The sequence below is a fragment of the Trachurus trachurus genome (genome assembly GCF_905171665.1).
Source record: "Trachurus trachurus genome assembly, chromosome: 4".
In the NCBI taxonomy this organism is placed as follows: Eukaryota; Metazoa; Chordata; class Actinopteri; order Carangiformes; family Carangidae; genus Trachurus; species Trachurus trachurus.
Window position 1 is genome coordinate 9,083,832 of NC_139898.1, and position 15,564 is coordinate 9,099,395.

Consider the following 15,564-nt stretch of genomic DNA (forward strand, 5'->3'; position numbering starts at 1 on the left):
TGTGTGTGTGTGTGAAAATCCAACGTTTCCGTTCGCATTCTCACTTTTCAATTTTGTTTTGCTTTCAGTATGCTCCAGTCTTTATGTGCCGTTTTCTGTCACACATGGAAATTTGTTTGCCTCTTAACTTGAGTCAAGCCATGTGCTTCTTCTGTTTTGTTGTGCTTTTTCCCTTTCTTACACACGATTTTTGTTGTTGCAGTCCTGTGGAGCATTTTGGTGAAGGTAAATAATTTCAGTCATTTTATCCCATTTTTTCATTTCAACATTTTATTCATTATTCACGTTTGAATGAAACTGTGATTGCCCAGCCCTTCAATTGGGGAATATGGGAAAATGCTACTCTAAGTAAGTTTTCAGCAATTTCAAAATTTTAGACCTAAAAAAAATTGAAAAAATGTTTGGCTTTTTTTTTTTAACTTTGGGATCATTTGTATGAATGCATGTTGTTCATTCGGCTTTTGATGAAAACACATGTGTGGCAGCCTCTCTCAGTGGTGAAGAACTGTCAGCTAAACCTCAGCTTCTCCTCACACACTGTTGTATTATTGTCAACTCGATACTGTACATTCACCACTGATTAGAGGGACAAACGTACTAAATGAAGCTAGAGTGACATTAATCAGTTAACCTTTTTTAAAAACATCCGGATCAATTGCATGCAGTCAGACCTGGAGAAAGAATGCAGATAATGAATGGATCGTAGTTGTGGGCTAATTGTAAAGGTGTAGGGATAAGAGTGGGAGTAAAGATAAAGCGCAAAGAGACTGGGTGAGTCAACCCAGGGCAGCAAAGCTTTCACTTAAGGTTTGAGCCAAAATAACAAATAGTTATAGTACTAACTTCGCCCTGTAACAAGTTATCACACAGTTTACCAGCGTTTTCCCCCCCAACACATACATTTGGTTTCAAACCCTCTGCAGTATGTTTCACACATCCAATGCCGAACCTCACAATTTCCTCCACATTAAGCTGTCAGTGAAGATAAATGCATTTCGAGTTTCTCCTCCACAAACCTGCTTGCTCTATTGTTGAGAGCAAAAACTACATAATCTGTGCCACAGCATCAGCAGAAGGAAGGTGAGGGTAATCACTGTGGCAAGCAGAGGCCAAAGGAAAAGTGTGTGATGTCCGCCTGAAATGAGACCAGCTTGTTACCATGGGAACCTTGGTGAAACAGTCGCAGATGTTTTGTTTTTTTCTTATCTCTATAATACTGATGGAGGAGTGAGAGGGGGGAATTAAATTATACAGGGGTGCTTGCTTTTTTCTTGTCCATCAATCTGAGTGACATCAACATCTGCTGTTAGTCAGAATCAAAACATTAGCTTAGGGATTTTGAAGTTGTCATCATCTTTTTTTTTTTAAGTAAATACTGTATCATATATAGTTCCTCTAAAGTACAGAGGACTATGTTCGATATACACAATAATAAAGGACTGTGGAGCATTTTAGCTTCTCTGAGCACATAGTTTTGGTTTCGTGACCTGACATTTAGTTACCTCCACTGCTCCCATCAGTGTCTCAGACACAGCACACAACTGTCTTCTGCAAAATAGCTCTGATAAAGCCAGTGCAGCCCACCTGCCAGACAGCAAACTGACAAAGTTAACGAACTGAACAGCTAGAGAGACAGATATTTCCCTCAGGAGTTGGTGGAGCCGAAAAAAGGGTTAGTGGATGTTGGGCTTAAATTTGTCAGATAGCCAGGCACATAGGTCATGGGCTAATAAGAAAAAAAGGGCATTTCCACCATAACAACTTAGAATGGCAACTCAATATAGTTTCTATGTGGCTACAATTTAACACAGAAGCTTTTAAACTGAAAACTATCATGCTCACAATGACGTTGCTAACTAACTTACTAATGTTTAGGAGGTGTTGTTTCACCATCTTCAATTAGCACCATAGCATGCTAACTAGGGCGATCAAATGATTAATTGCAAAACTACTCAATATTCAATTCAATTAAAGAAAAAAGTTACAGAGTGCTCACAGGTGAGGGGTTGACTCCAGGCAGTTTGTTCAGGTGCTCATGAAGTTGAAAAGTCCAAAGTTAGAAGAGCAAAAGCAAAAAAGCTTACTTCAGGCACTCCGACGCCCTGACGAAGACCGCGAGGTCGAAACCGGTCGGCGTCTAACATTTTAATAAGAAGACATTCAATTCAATTAATTGTGGTTGAAATACAAAATATTATATCAAATAATATTACTTGTATTTTATTCTATTCTTTCACATAGTATTGAAGGATGCAATGTATGTACCTCTGTTGTTTTTGGCAGGCATTTTAGATTTAGTCTTAGTCTTTTGGACTAAAATACTTATTAGTTATAGTCAATTTTAGTCATTTCTACTGTATATGTGATAGTTTTAGTCGACGAAAACTCAAAAAGGTTTTAGTCAGTTTTAGTTTAAAAAAAAAGTCTTTTAACAAATTAATTCAATAAGTAGGCTATTGGAGATTGCTGTTGGGCAGAAACCTTTTATCTCCATAGTTCAACTTTTTAACTTTTTTGTTTTTTCATGAATTGACGCCTTACTTCATCATACAGGAGTGTCACATCTAAGTTGTGAAAATAGCAGATCTATAAATTCATACATACATTACATTGTGAGCTTGTAGATCAGCTATTTTCACCAATAATTACAATAATAAAGGAATGGTTTTAGTCATACAATGTTTCCAGCCAAAGGCAAATACTTTCTGGTCTAAAGATTATCCATTAGCCTACACACAGATAAAGTGGTGAGCGTAGTGCATTCAGTTATTTTTCTGCTGGATTATATTTAAAATATGTCCATATATCTTCTCGTCGAGTGACATCAAGTATGTTGAGCAGAATGTGCGCTGCATGCCAGGTGGTGGGCGTGACCACACAAGGATGGGATGCAGCAGCATTGCAGATACTTTTTAGGTTTTAATTGTCAGATTACACGCACAATAAGCAGAAATGTCACGCACTTTGAACGTCTGACCACCTACCCGTCAGCGCCAGAGCTGATCACTGCCTGGCTGCCACTCTAATCACAAGCACCGGGCGCACCGCGGCTCGTCTCAGCAGCGTCCTAGCACATTGTTCTATTTTTGACGGAGCCGTTGCTAAATCGTGTGAAGCTTTAGAGCAATGACAATCCACAATATGAAATTTAGAGGCAATCGCAGCCCTACCACTAACATTGACACCCGTTCTCGTTTCGTCAACGAAAACTCAAACACATCTCGTCATGTTTTCGTCATCAGAGAGCCATGTTTATTTCGTCACCGTCTCGTTATCGTAATGAAAAAAAGGGGCGTCAATGAAATAATTTTGTCATCTTCATCGTTGACGAAAACAACACTGATGTACCTACAGTTAATCACATACAGGCTTGAGGAGTAACAGATCCTTCAGGACTGTCTGCGGCCACACACCTCGTGAACAACCTTGGGGAGAGGTAGAGCCCGAACGTTAGCACTCGCGTCAGAACTGCTAGTGGCGGCCGATTCCGATTTGTTGCCTATATCCTTTATCCTTAATTATCCTATCCTATATCCTATATCATTTTTTTGACTGTCTATTTACATGTTCTATCAGAAGTGACCCATATCTGATATCTGATCTGCATTTACACCTGCTGTGCTTGCATGAAACAACCCGCTGGAAATAAACTAGTGATTTCAGGAGATTGTCATGTAATAATATAATAATATTTTTAAACAAAGGCGAGTCTGGTGTTCAGAGTTTATATACAACACGTCACTTACAAAGTGAACGTACAAAATAACGTAGTGCCTGCGTGGAGCGGAGCTGCTGTGAGATGAGCAGCTGACAGTGACGGTGACAGTTGTGCACCGTTCGATCCTCCGTCGCTCACGTAGTGAGGACGGGACAGCCTCACACATTTGTATACAATGTTTGTTTTTCCTCTCTTGATTTCTTATCGGCTCGGTTCAGTTTTTGCCGGTAGGAAAACGTGAAGTCTGGTGTTTATCTTGCGCACTCTCTTTTTTCCACACTGCCTCGCTTGCCCTCGTATTGATCCGCATAGAAATTAATTTTGCTGTAGGCCTATATGAAAACAATAACTAGTGAGGGGGGGAAAAAAACAGACGCGTGGACACCACAAAAATGAAACACTGTAACGCCTGTGACAGTGACCACAGCTGGCCACAGCTGGCCACGGTAGTCCAAGTCAGACCCACGTGTCAATCACGGACTACAGAGGTTCAGCGAGACGCATGGGCACGTGAATTAATATTATCATTGATGACGTATGACACGCATTGCCAGGAAAGATCCGATCTGTCTGTTTAGACTGCAGACGCATTGGCAGATATCCGATTGGTATCTGATTTATTTCCACATATAACAAGGGCCTGAATCTGATCTGACAATATCCGATTCAATGGCATTTGTCCCGTTTACACATTCATGTTACAGATCCAATCTGAGCCACTTGAGAGGAAACAATCGGAATTGGGCCACTTGAACCGTGCAGTGTAAAGACAGCCTTACTCTGTGCTGATTGGTCAGACTCAAAGCAGGATGTGACGCTAAGAGAAAGCCCCGAAATAAGCGGCATTTTTAAAACCCAACGTTACTAAAAACGCGAGATGGCTGGAAAAAAGTGAGAGTAAGTCAGTAACAGACGAGAGCAGCAGTAGGCCGTGACGATCGAGACGGCAATCTTTTTCCTTTTTTCTTTTTAGAAAGCGTCTATGCTGCCGGAAAAAACAACAACAACAAGAGCAGAAAAAAAAAAAATGTGTACACAAATATGTACACAATGTGTACACATAGGTTTTCCAAGGTGATTTAAGTTACAGTCAAATAAAAACCGCACATAATTTAAAACCAACTTCATGGAGCTTGCAAAAATTATAACCATTATAGATTATAGAACAATTTTACATTTCATGAACAGACATAAATGATTGCGTTTGATTGCTTAAAGTTTCTTTAGCATCATATCTTATTATTTATGAGGCACTTGGTAAACTGTTACTAATCTCAAGTCTGGTAACCTTGAAAGTCTCTAGTCCCAATAAATGAAGCTCAGAGTCAAACAGGAAGTTATAGTGGGGTGACTGGAATATAGTAAATTGATACATATTCGTGCCTTGAAACTGCTCTGTCTTCTTCTTTGTACCTGCTCATTGTGACAAACACAGTGTGTTTTCACACAAACGGATTAATGAGGGGATTTCTCAGTCAGTGAGATCTATAAAGTGGAACCATCAATGTAGTTTTATCATTCAGACTAAAATAATGTGTTTGCATATTTCTTGTTGTGCACACACACAGTCATGAATTGTATCTTGCATCTGTTTGGTGTCTGTCTCTGTGGAGTTTTCCTGTTTTGTTTCTGACATCTGACACATTTTCTACTTTGCACATTTAAAATTAGAATGACATTCAGTAGAGGGCAGTCATCCTTCAAGGCCCAACAATCCCACACATATATTTTGTTCTCAAGAGATGATGTATGTATTTGCTGTCTTTAATAATTGCACAAGACAGCTGTACGGCTGTATAACTTGTCGTGTGTCCAATGATTATGAATGACATTGAGGTAAACAGACACATATCTGTCAATGTTTGACTGTTCAGGATCCACTAAATTAATCATCCCCCAGCTCATCTTCTTCAGAACAATTGCATTTTGAACACTCAGTCAAGTTTGATTATGCCTTCAAATGAGTGACAGTATTTTATTTTGTGTGTTCTTTTTGCAACATTTCTTGAGGAGTTTAGTCTATGATCTCAGGTCCTGCTATTAATCAGAAAAAACAGTATCATCTTGGGCTTCTTACAAGCAGATGAAATGGTGCAGATATGAGCTTTACATATTGTTCAATGTCAAAATCAAACAGAAAATAGATCCAATACAAAGCCCTCCATCACATCAGTGTGTCCTTCCTCTGACCTTCAGGTATAACCACAGTACTGACCATGACAACTCTCAGTACGGTGGCCAGGACGTCATTACCCCGCGTGTCTTACGTCACTGCCATGGACCTTTTCGTCACCGTCTGCTTCCTGTTTGTCTTCGCTGCTCTGATGGAGTATGCAACATTAAATTACTACTCCTACTGCACCAGACGACCCAGCTGCATGGAACATAAAAGACCTGTAAGTTGGCCTCAAATCTATTAAATGCTCCCACAGCAGTGACCCCCCAGTGATAAGACAATGATCAAATGTAGATTGAGTCGATGTCCTTATGTACAGGATTACTGTCACTTGTTACAAAGGCAGATTTCTCTGTTATCATCAGACGGAAGTGAGAAAACCTTTCAGGGTTGAGATGATGTGATGTTGCCCCTTTTAAGCTCCTCTGATAAGACTGTTACTATTTTAGGGGACACTGCATCAGTCTGACAAGACAAACAGGCCGTCTCCACCCGTCAACAACTAAGGAAAGGGAGCAGAGACAGTCACCTCATGTTCTGTGCATAAAACCATTGTTCATCTGTAGTTTTAGGTACAAACTATGCATTATAATGAATGCACTGCGGAATAAATTGTGAGTAATATTCATATGAAATGTACTTATTTAGCTTGTTTTAATTGTATTCAAAATTAAATATGGTATAGTTACTGTAGTTTTACAGTCATAAATCATCAGTGTTTGGTTCCTACTTACAGTAGTTTAATAATCAATGCAGGTTTTATGCCTGAATGACAAATCAACAGACCTTTACTTTGTCCTTCTGTTTGCACTTTTGGAAGAATGTTTGCAAATGACTGTCATTTCTCAGATTACATAACATATCTGTTTGGTTTTAATATCTAAAAACACTTTATTTCCATGCAGCTGATGCATTATTATTGCAAAAATTACACAAGATGACAAATTAGGGAAACATCTTGACCAAGACTAAGAGTTGACAGTTTAAACATTTAGTTAATCAATTTAGTTTAACATTGTTTCAATCACAGAATATCAGGTAGTGTAGTGTTTCCTATTTAGTGTTACTGTGCAGGACTAGATAAGCAGATGAAACACATGACTGTTTCAGTGCAGCCATGTAGATCTGCACAGTCAAACACAAAGGTGAAGCTTGAAATGCAGATCTGCCAGAGGCAGCCCAGAGAGCACCTTGACACCGAAACAAGCTTTCTCATCACACGTCAAGGACAGGATGAAGGATGCAGATTAGATGCGGGGTAGATCATGAATATTTGCAGGACAGAAGTGAAATTTAAATGATCATTCTTTTTACAGTCTCTGTTTCGTAAGTCAGTGTTACAGAAGGAATAAGATTGCTGATGTACACATTTAATTTTTAGGTGTTGTGTATGGTGATTGAAAAATAGACAAGTAAAACCTGTTACAATTCAGTTACTGCAGCTTCTATTCCAGTTCCCCCTAAAAAAACTCATCAACCCTCTCGTCTGCAGCAGTGGAAAACCCCACTCATGTAATCACCATGATTTAAACTCAGATAATTTTGCTTCCTGTTCCGTCTGTCTCTCCTCAGAACTACTCTGTCCTGGATGTACGACCCCCACACACCGTCATCGCATTGAACAACTCACTGTACTGGCAGGACTTTGAAGACGCTTGTGTCTACGACTGTCTGGATGGAAAAGACTGCCAGAGCTTCTTCTGCTGCTTTGAGGAGTGTAAAGACGGCGCATGGAGAAAAGGACGCGTCCACATAGATCTGCTCGACCTGGACGCGTACTCTCGCGTCTTTTTTCCCACCTCCTTCTTACTGTTCAACATCGTCTACTGGGTGGGCTATCTCTACCTTTAGCACACTGCAGGAGGTTTTCAAAAGGAGGACAGCACAATTACACAGAAGAAATTTAAGTCTTAATAATAATAAAAAGGTAACACCAAATAAACTCTCTCACCTGAAGCAGTTACCTGGAGATGAATTCATAGTGTGACTGCAGGCCTGTGCAGAGCAGGGAGGACAGGATGGACTGTGTGCTATAGTGACAATACATACACAAAGATGTGCATGTGCTGTGTACTGTTACCCCTAAACTTCTAAATCAGGAGGCTGACTTGCAAGCAAGGGAACGCACAGGCACGTTATTATCCAGCCATCAGTCAAATCCAGTTGATGAAAATCCAAGGACATTCAAACCATTCATAGTGCCTTCCTCTGGAGGGGTAGATAGTATCTGCTACAATAATCAGGGAAAAATGATTTATAAAAAAAAAAAAAAAAAATACAAGAGCCTGGCTTTGACTGATTATGGCTGCTCTCATTTAGAGCGTTGAGTTACATTTATAAAACAGGCATTTGTTGTTAACACCCACATCAAGAAGCATTAGGTCCTTCACTTTACACTGACTTTCAGCCATTAGGGCACGACTCCCAACGCCAGTGCCCCTGTAAGTTTTAATAAAGAAATGGGTACCCAAGGAAGAGGAAGAGCTGATTTTCCTTAAAGCAGATGTAATAGTTTTTGCTTTATTTGCATTTAAAATATTTTAGGGCATTAAATCATTTATTTTAGAGTTTCATTGAATTATGATGATAATGGATTTATTCGTATACGAACAAATTTGGGGCTCAAGAGGGAATAAAAATTTTATTTGGAAGCCCATTCAATAACTGACCAGCTTTTTTTTTCATAACTTTCCTACTCTGAAAACATTACTGATGTGTGTATGCTTAATACAAAAGGCTAAAGCCAGAAACTCGTTATCTTAGCTTAGCAAGACTCAAAATTTGTGTGAAAGCATTTGGGTTTTTCTAAAGGCTCCCAAAGAGTCGGCCGTACTGTGAGCGGTGCGGACCCCGCGCCCACTGTCCGTGAACGTTTGAGGTTTCATAGTCGTGCAAGTCATATCAGCTCGGTGTCACATTTAAAATAAGTCATGTGAAGACTCTATTGTGACATTGAGTACGCATATGCGAGTCGGCGCAGTCTAAAAAATGCGGATGTCCGCATTGAGTCCGCCTCGAGTACGCGCGGACGTCTGCGGTGTCCACTCCGCCCGACTATAGGGGCCTTTAAGAAATAAGCTATATGTGTTTAGTAAGTGAACTTTACTTTTACTTGATGATTTGCCCTTATTCCATGGCTTTATGCTAAACTAACCAGCTTCTTATTGCAGATGTTCTTGTCTGAGTCAAAATAAGCAAATAATTGTATTTTTTTTAATAGTAAATTATCAAGTATTACAGAGGATTCACAACAGTTTTCAACCACTGCATCTCACTTAGTGAGCAGGGCCTTTGTGTACCTCACCAGCAGTGGGTAACAGGCCTTTATTTCTATTGGGCAGACTGATAGTTTAGTTTGTCAAAGTTCTACCATTTAAGGGGACATAAATCCTTTATTTTATGATGTAACAGGACTTTAATGTCTGGGTTAACATAATGCAATAAGTAGCTGTGTCTCAGTTCAGGGGCAACATCCTTCAGAGGACATGCTCTCTGAACATGTGGCCCTTTGTCGGCATCACTGACCACAAAGGCTGCGCAACAATGAGATGGTCGGATTATGGATGCGTCACAAAGTGCAGCTCCTGTTGCCTAGCAACATGAAACTTTTTTTTTTCACAAAAACTTTGTATAAGGTGTAACCCCCCAGCTCTCTGTTGGTATCATTTCCTGCCATGTTATCATTACCAACATGCAATGAATCTTGCAGTAGGTCGGACCACGAAGGATCCACTTGTTGCCTAAAGAAAACAAAACATTTCACTGCCACATTCAAAGGAGCCTTTGAAATGGGACGTCCTGGTGGAACTTCTGTGACACAGTCGGTCTTCAGATGCAGCCCCTGAAGGATGTAGACACAGCCATCGTCTCATCTCCACCTACCAATGTTTCAGATTTGAACAGGATTTTGGCGTGGTGCTCTGTGCGGCCAGTCTGACTATGGAACAGTCTATCGTGCAAACAACAATAAAATAGTAATTTTTATTGTCCACGTTGACGCTGGCACAATAGCACATGTGTGAAGATAAGTTGACAGCACACTGTGCTACAGTATTTGAATTTTGGGGTTATAGGTGTTTTGGGATGGCTGTGCAGGGATACTGAAAGGCTCGTTAAATTGCATTTACATTTTTATTTTGTTTTTGATTGTATCAGCCATGTGTCTATATAACCAAAGGACAAGGCACATGGTGGGCTGAGGGTCTGGACTTTACGAACTCACCGATATGATTCTGTCACAATTTGCACCCTGCGCACATCAATACATGGTCCAGCCACATAGCAGGTTTATCCCTAGTCTTGTTCTCTGTACAGGAATGCTAAATAAAATTGTAGACAGTAAACATAACAAAGCCATATAGAATTACTGCTTTGTTACAGATTGGGGCCCTTAACAGAAGGTGCATATAAACGTAATTTCCTGGATGTTACACACACTCACATGTATTGATGTTGCACAGCAGCCACTTCTTGCTAGAGCTCTCAGCACACAACATATAAGATGAATAAGAAAAGAATAGTATTTTATTTCAGTAACTAATAACAATCCTGCAGTTCTTTTCCTAACACAGGTGGAGAATGTGAAGCCCACATTAAACATAATGGGCTTTATTTGTACATTACTTAAGGCACAAATATAATAATCCACTCATAGGTCCACTCTCACAATCTCTGTTTGGCCGTTGACGCTTGTTTGCATGCAATAGACAGTTAACATCACTTGAAGAAGTTGTAATACATTGGGAACTAGAATTATAGTTTTAATATGAACTGTATCATAATTTGATTTCCCTGTGTTTAAACTTGGCATTAGCAACCGTTGAATTGCCTTAGTGTAGCCCTCCCAGAGCTGAGCTGAACAACAGAAACACGTATTTACCTCAGCATGGTGTAAAGGCGACTTCAATGCCTTGGGCAGTATACTTAAGTGGGACTTTTTATATCCCTTTTCTGAGCTGTTTTCTTTTTATTATATTTGCAATATATGTGCCAAATATTTCACATATGTGCCCAGTCATTCATGTTTTTAGGCAAGTTTGAACAACCCTAAGCTATATTAATATGTTTTGATACTGCACATACAGCATAGTATGGGGGTAGAAACCTTAAGAAGTAAAATAAATAAACTATATACTATATATATATGTAGATAACGTTGGGTTTTGAAATGTGGAGTATTTAGCGACTGTCAGGGTTGATGCTGCATTCACACTGTGCTAGTCTGCATTTGGTGAAACTCAACAGTCATTATTTCCACTAGGAGAAGAACAGTAAACTCCGCCAGCACTGGTTTAAAGTGCCACCTACTGTGCCTGCAAATAAGACAAACAAGATGCTGAATGAAAATGGATGCAGCCACATATGTTGTGCACACGCTCATCATGTCTCACTGATGGCAGCCCCCTCTGACTGTGTCTTTGGTTCCTCTGTTTGGCATTTTCACCAGTAACCATACTTTATGATAGTTAAACTGCCACATGTGATATTTTGTCCGGCCACAGTGTGAATGCAAACCTGTTGTTTTATAACATTTTTGCAGTGCTTGTTGATTCAGTACTATGTTGAGCCCAGATGTTAGTGTTGTGACTCCCTTCTGCTAACAGATGAAGGGCAATGCAATAAGGTATTCTGAGTGGTGCTATACTTTACAATAACTCTTGCATTTCCATGTTGGTGTGGGGGAAAAAAGATTTAAGTTTTAAGAACACACACTTTTATGTGGAGGCAAACTGAGATCTCATGCTAGATCATCACCAGCTGCGTCACATTGCATTCATTTGTAAGTTTGTATTCAGCCCAGTGGGCCATGACTATTGAAATCATACTGACAACTAAACAGAGCCCAAAACACACAACAGCAACAGAGACAAAACAATGTTTTTGCAGCACTTAACTAAATGAAACAGAGGGGTAAAGGGTCAGGAGTTATTGTGAACATGGCTCCATGAAAGGTCATTATCAAATTTTCATTGTCTAATGTGGTTAAACAAGCTATTTGTTGTGTGATCATTACATAGCAGATGTTAGCATCAATAGCTCTTTACTTACTACTTTATGAATAATATTGTGAGTTTAGCACCAAATTCCATTCTTTTACACCAAAACCTGTCCTAACCCTCTGCTCAGAGGACATATTATGACCTAATATTTTGTAACAAAATGGTCGACGCTCTTGGCAAGACCGATGGGTAAAGAGCTGTTAATGCTAACATTAGCTATGTAGCGACAGCAAAAATTGAGTGCAGGTGCATGTAAGGGATTTACATAGACCATTTGTAAGTAATTTGATTTTGCATTGTGTTTCATTTTGACAAAATGAAGTGGATGTGCCTCTGATGTGTTAAACTGACACATCCGATTTTACATTGGTTTTCACCACCATTCCCAACAAGAAGTCTAAGTTTTTTAAAAGTATAATTCCCTCCCTTTTTACTATATTTTTGTATTGCTTTTTAGAAACATGTTTTTCCAACTGGGAAATTCAAATTTTTCTGTGTTACACTGGGGCATCAAAGAGGGTAAACACAGGGAGAGATCCGGGGCTGGGATTTGATCCCAGACTAGTGTGGGCATGTGTTTGGCTCCAGACTGAACGAGTGAACCAGCTCTGGGCACCGTGTCATCTGTGCCAAGGATCAGCAGGACTTATGCTGATGGGGCATGGGGCAGATGGGTGGGGAGTTGAACATGAAACTTATCTGTCTGTCACGAAATGTGCTATGTGAACCCCTCGCATTGGAAATTTTGTATTCCATGAATTTGAAAGTTTTGTCACTTAAACTAAAAGCTATCAGAGTATTAGTGCATTTTTGGTGACTTGAAGTACAATAAACCCACTTCACTGAGACTGCACAGATTCAAAGCCACATCCAGTTAATATTGTCAATAAGCCAAAGACATTCCTGTTTCAGTTTGATGTTTGAACTCATGTTTGAGGAAAATGTTGTGTTTTGTTTGTTTTTTAAAGAGTACAGCTTCCGTTTTCATGTATTCAGTGCAGTACTGTGAAGTGCCATTTAAATGGAAGAAATAATTAGACTAGAAGTGTTTAAAGATGGTAAATGTCATTTGTGCTGAAGACTGACGTGTGTCTCTGCAGCTCTACACAAAGTGTGATTCTACCACAAGCTTTCATCCTGTAGCCAGACTTCAGCAATCAGCATTGTGTTTCAGCAGTGTCTCACATTTCTGTTGACATGTATTATCTCCTATCTAACTTACTGTGTACACAATACTCAACTGTACTTTTTCTGCTTTGTGTTTGTCATATTTTTAGCTTCAGTGTGGCATACAGTAGATATCACATGGTACAGTCAAGTGCAAGTGTTGAGATTGTACTCAACTCAACAGCATGGTGTCCTGTCAGTGAGGTTGACTTGATGACATGGCTCCTTCAGCTGTAGTATACAGCCCATTTCAAGTGGCCATGTTATTTTCATACCTGTGGTTCTTTTTATATCTGAAATGTGGGTTACAACCAAGGACCAGAAAATGTCTAATAAAATAAAGTTGTTTCTTTTTTAATAAATGTACATCAGTCGAATCAATAAATCACCCTTCCAAATGCAATTTCATTCATTGAAATTCAAATTTTGGTGATTGCAAAAGTGGACCAAATGATTTCATTAGAAATACGGGCCTGCTGATAGACAATATTGCCTCAGCTCCTCTTTGTACTTGTGTTCTTGGGCATGTTACGGAACTACTCACTTCACCCTGCAAAACTTAAAAAAAAAAAAAAATGATATCACCACCACACGTCTACATGGTTACACCAGCATCAATCTAACACTTAATTTGTTGAAGTGATTTCAGTCATGCTACAAGAGAAAAGGAACTGGATAGTTTTATTTTAAACCAAAAAATCAAAGCAAATTAAACTAGAGTCTGTTTTCAAATTCAATTGTACAAATCTCAAATTCAATGAAGCTCTTAAACCTGCAAGAGCAGACATGTAACAAGATTGGGCCCCTGAAACACTGTTCACTCACACCCAAATAAATGATGGGATTTCGTTTTCGCCTTCACCACAGAGGCAAAGTATGAGGCTCTATATGAAACGTCAACAAAAGGTCCCCCAAATGGTGAAGTATTAAAAGGCCTGTTTAACCAAATCACATTTAATAAGTAAGTTGCGTGGAGGCTCAGATACTACAGTAACACACCAAGCACAGCACGTCTAAATGAGGCACCAGTGATAGATCCCATCATGATGATGACAGTCAACCATCAGAATCAACAACATGCCAAAGACAGAGATGGAGCAGCCCTGGTGGAAGGTATCAGCTGTCCTCATGAATGCAAAAGCATTGCCCTCTAAACACACCACCCAAGAAATGAAGGACTGGAACAGTGGTGTTTAACATAGACTGCACCAAGGTAACCAGTCTACTCAAGCCCCCTATGAGAGACTGAGGTGAGATCGTAGCAGCAGCTGTAAATGTACGTAGTACACTGCCTACAACATCTGGTAAAAGGCCAGCAAAACATAGAGGGAAGCTGCTGAATGACCACTATACTGTAGCAGTGACCAGGCCCCGAGAAAACCACCTGATGTTTTATGGACTCTAAAACAGACATGAAAGGAGCCCTGCTCAGACCCATCATCAGGAGCATCAACTCAATTAGCCACAACATCACCACCAACCACCTAGCCACAGTTCTTGCTATTCTGGTCTGTAACAATCATCACAACATCAAAAACTCCTCTGGATTTGGAAAACTGAAACTGGACAAAACCAGGACATCTTGTGATGTATCCTTTAATGACTTCTCTCTCTCTCTGCACTCCAGCCAATAGAACCACAGATGTCACAGGAAATAGTTGGACTTTCTTGGACTGTATGGTGCACATTGGAGATGAGTAAACACTAAACTATATAGCAAACCCACATACACAGATCAATATCTACCCTTTGATTCTCTGCACCCATTGGAGCACAGGCAGGAGGTTATCAGAACCCTAGGGAAGGAGGAGCAAGTCAGGGAGCAAGGACCTGATCTAAGCATCATCCAGACTCCTGCTTTTTAGAGCCGCTGGTTATTATTTGTCAGTCTTCTTTTGTGTGTGTGTGTGTGTGTGTGTGTGTGTGTGTGTGTGTGTGTGTGTGTGTGTGTGTGTGTGTGTGTGTGTGTGTGTGTGTGTGTGTGTGTGTGTGTGTGTGTGTGTGTTTTTAATTATATTTTAGCACTTCCATGCATCTCCTATGATAACCGCTTGTTTAACATTCACTCACATCACAGCCATGAAGAACTCTTTCAGACAAAATTTTAAGAAAGTCAAACTTGCGTATAAAGTGCACGCAAAATGTCTCACAAAATCATTGGCTCTAAAACTTTATGGGCGTGAACATGTCTGTGTGTGGACACTGGGATTTGGCCCATGGCTCGTATGGACTACACACTCACAAGATGGCTCAATAACTGTCACATGTTAATGAGCTCACGGGAGATAAAAGGCCTTGGACTCCTGGCCACGCAGTTAGAACAGAAGAGGCCTTTTAGAGCAGAGTCATGTCATTGTTCAGAGTCACTGTTCCTTTGGCTCTGTTTACTGTAGCTGTTTGCTAAATGTTGCACAATGTTTATCAAGTATGTATTTTTTGGCCTTGTTGCTGCATACTGTAGATCAAGGGTCTCCAACACTTCATTTGTAAACTACCAGTAGCTC

General features: G+C 39.9%; 1 protein-coding gene across 1 annotated transcript in view; it reads left to right on the forward strand.

Moving 5' to 3' along the window:
• gabrg3 (gamma-aminobutyric acid type A receptor subunit gamma3) overlaps positions 1 to 7,745 on the forward strand; it is a gene marked incomplete at its 3' end in the record, with an annotated part of 79,574 nt that extends 71,829 nt beyond the window's left edge. The window contains exons 7-8 of the mRNA XM_083970444.1: positions 5,915 to 6,114; positions 7,467 to 7,745. Coding sequence (XP_083826570.1) covers positions 5,915 to 6,114; positions 7,467 to 7,745 — 479 coding nt within the window. The remainder of the gene's footprint in view (positions 1 to 5,914; positions 6,115 to 7,466) is intronic.
• Between the last annotated feature and the right edge of the window lie 7,819 nt (positions 7,746 to 15,564).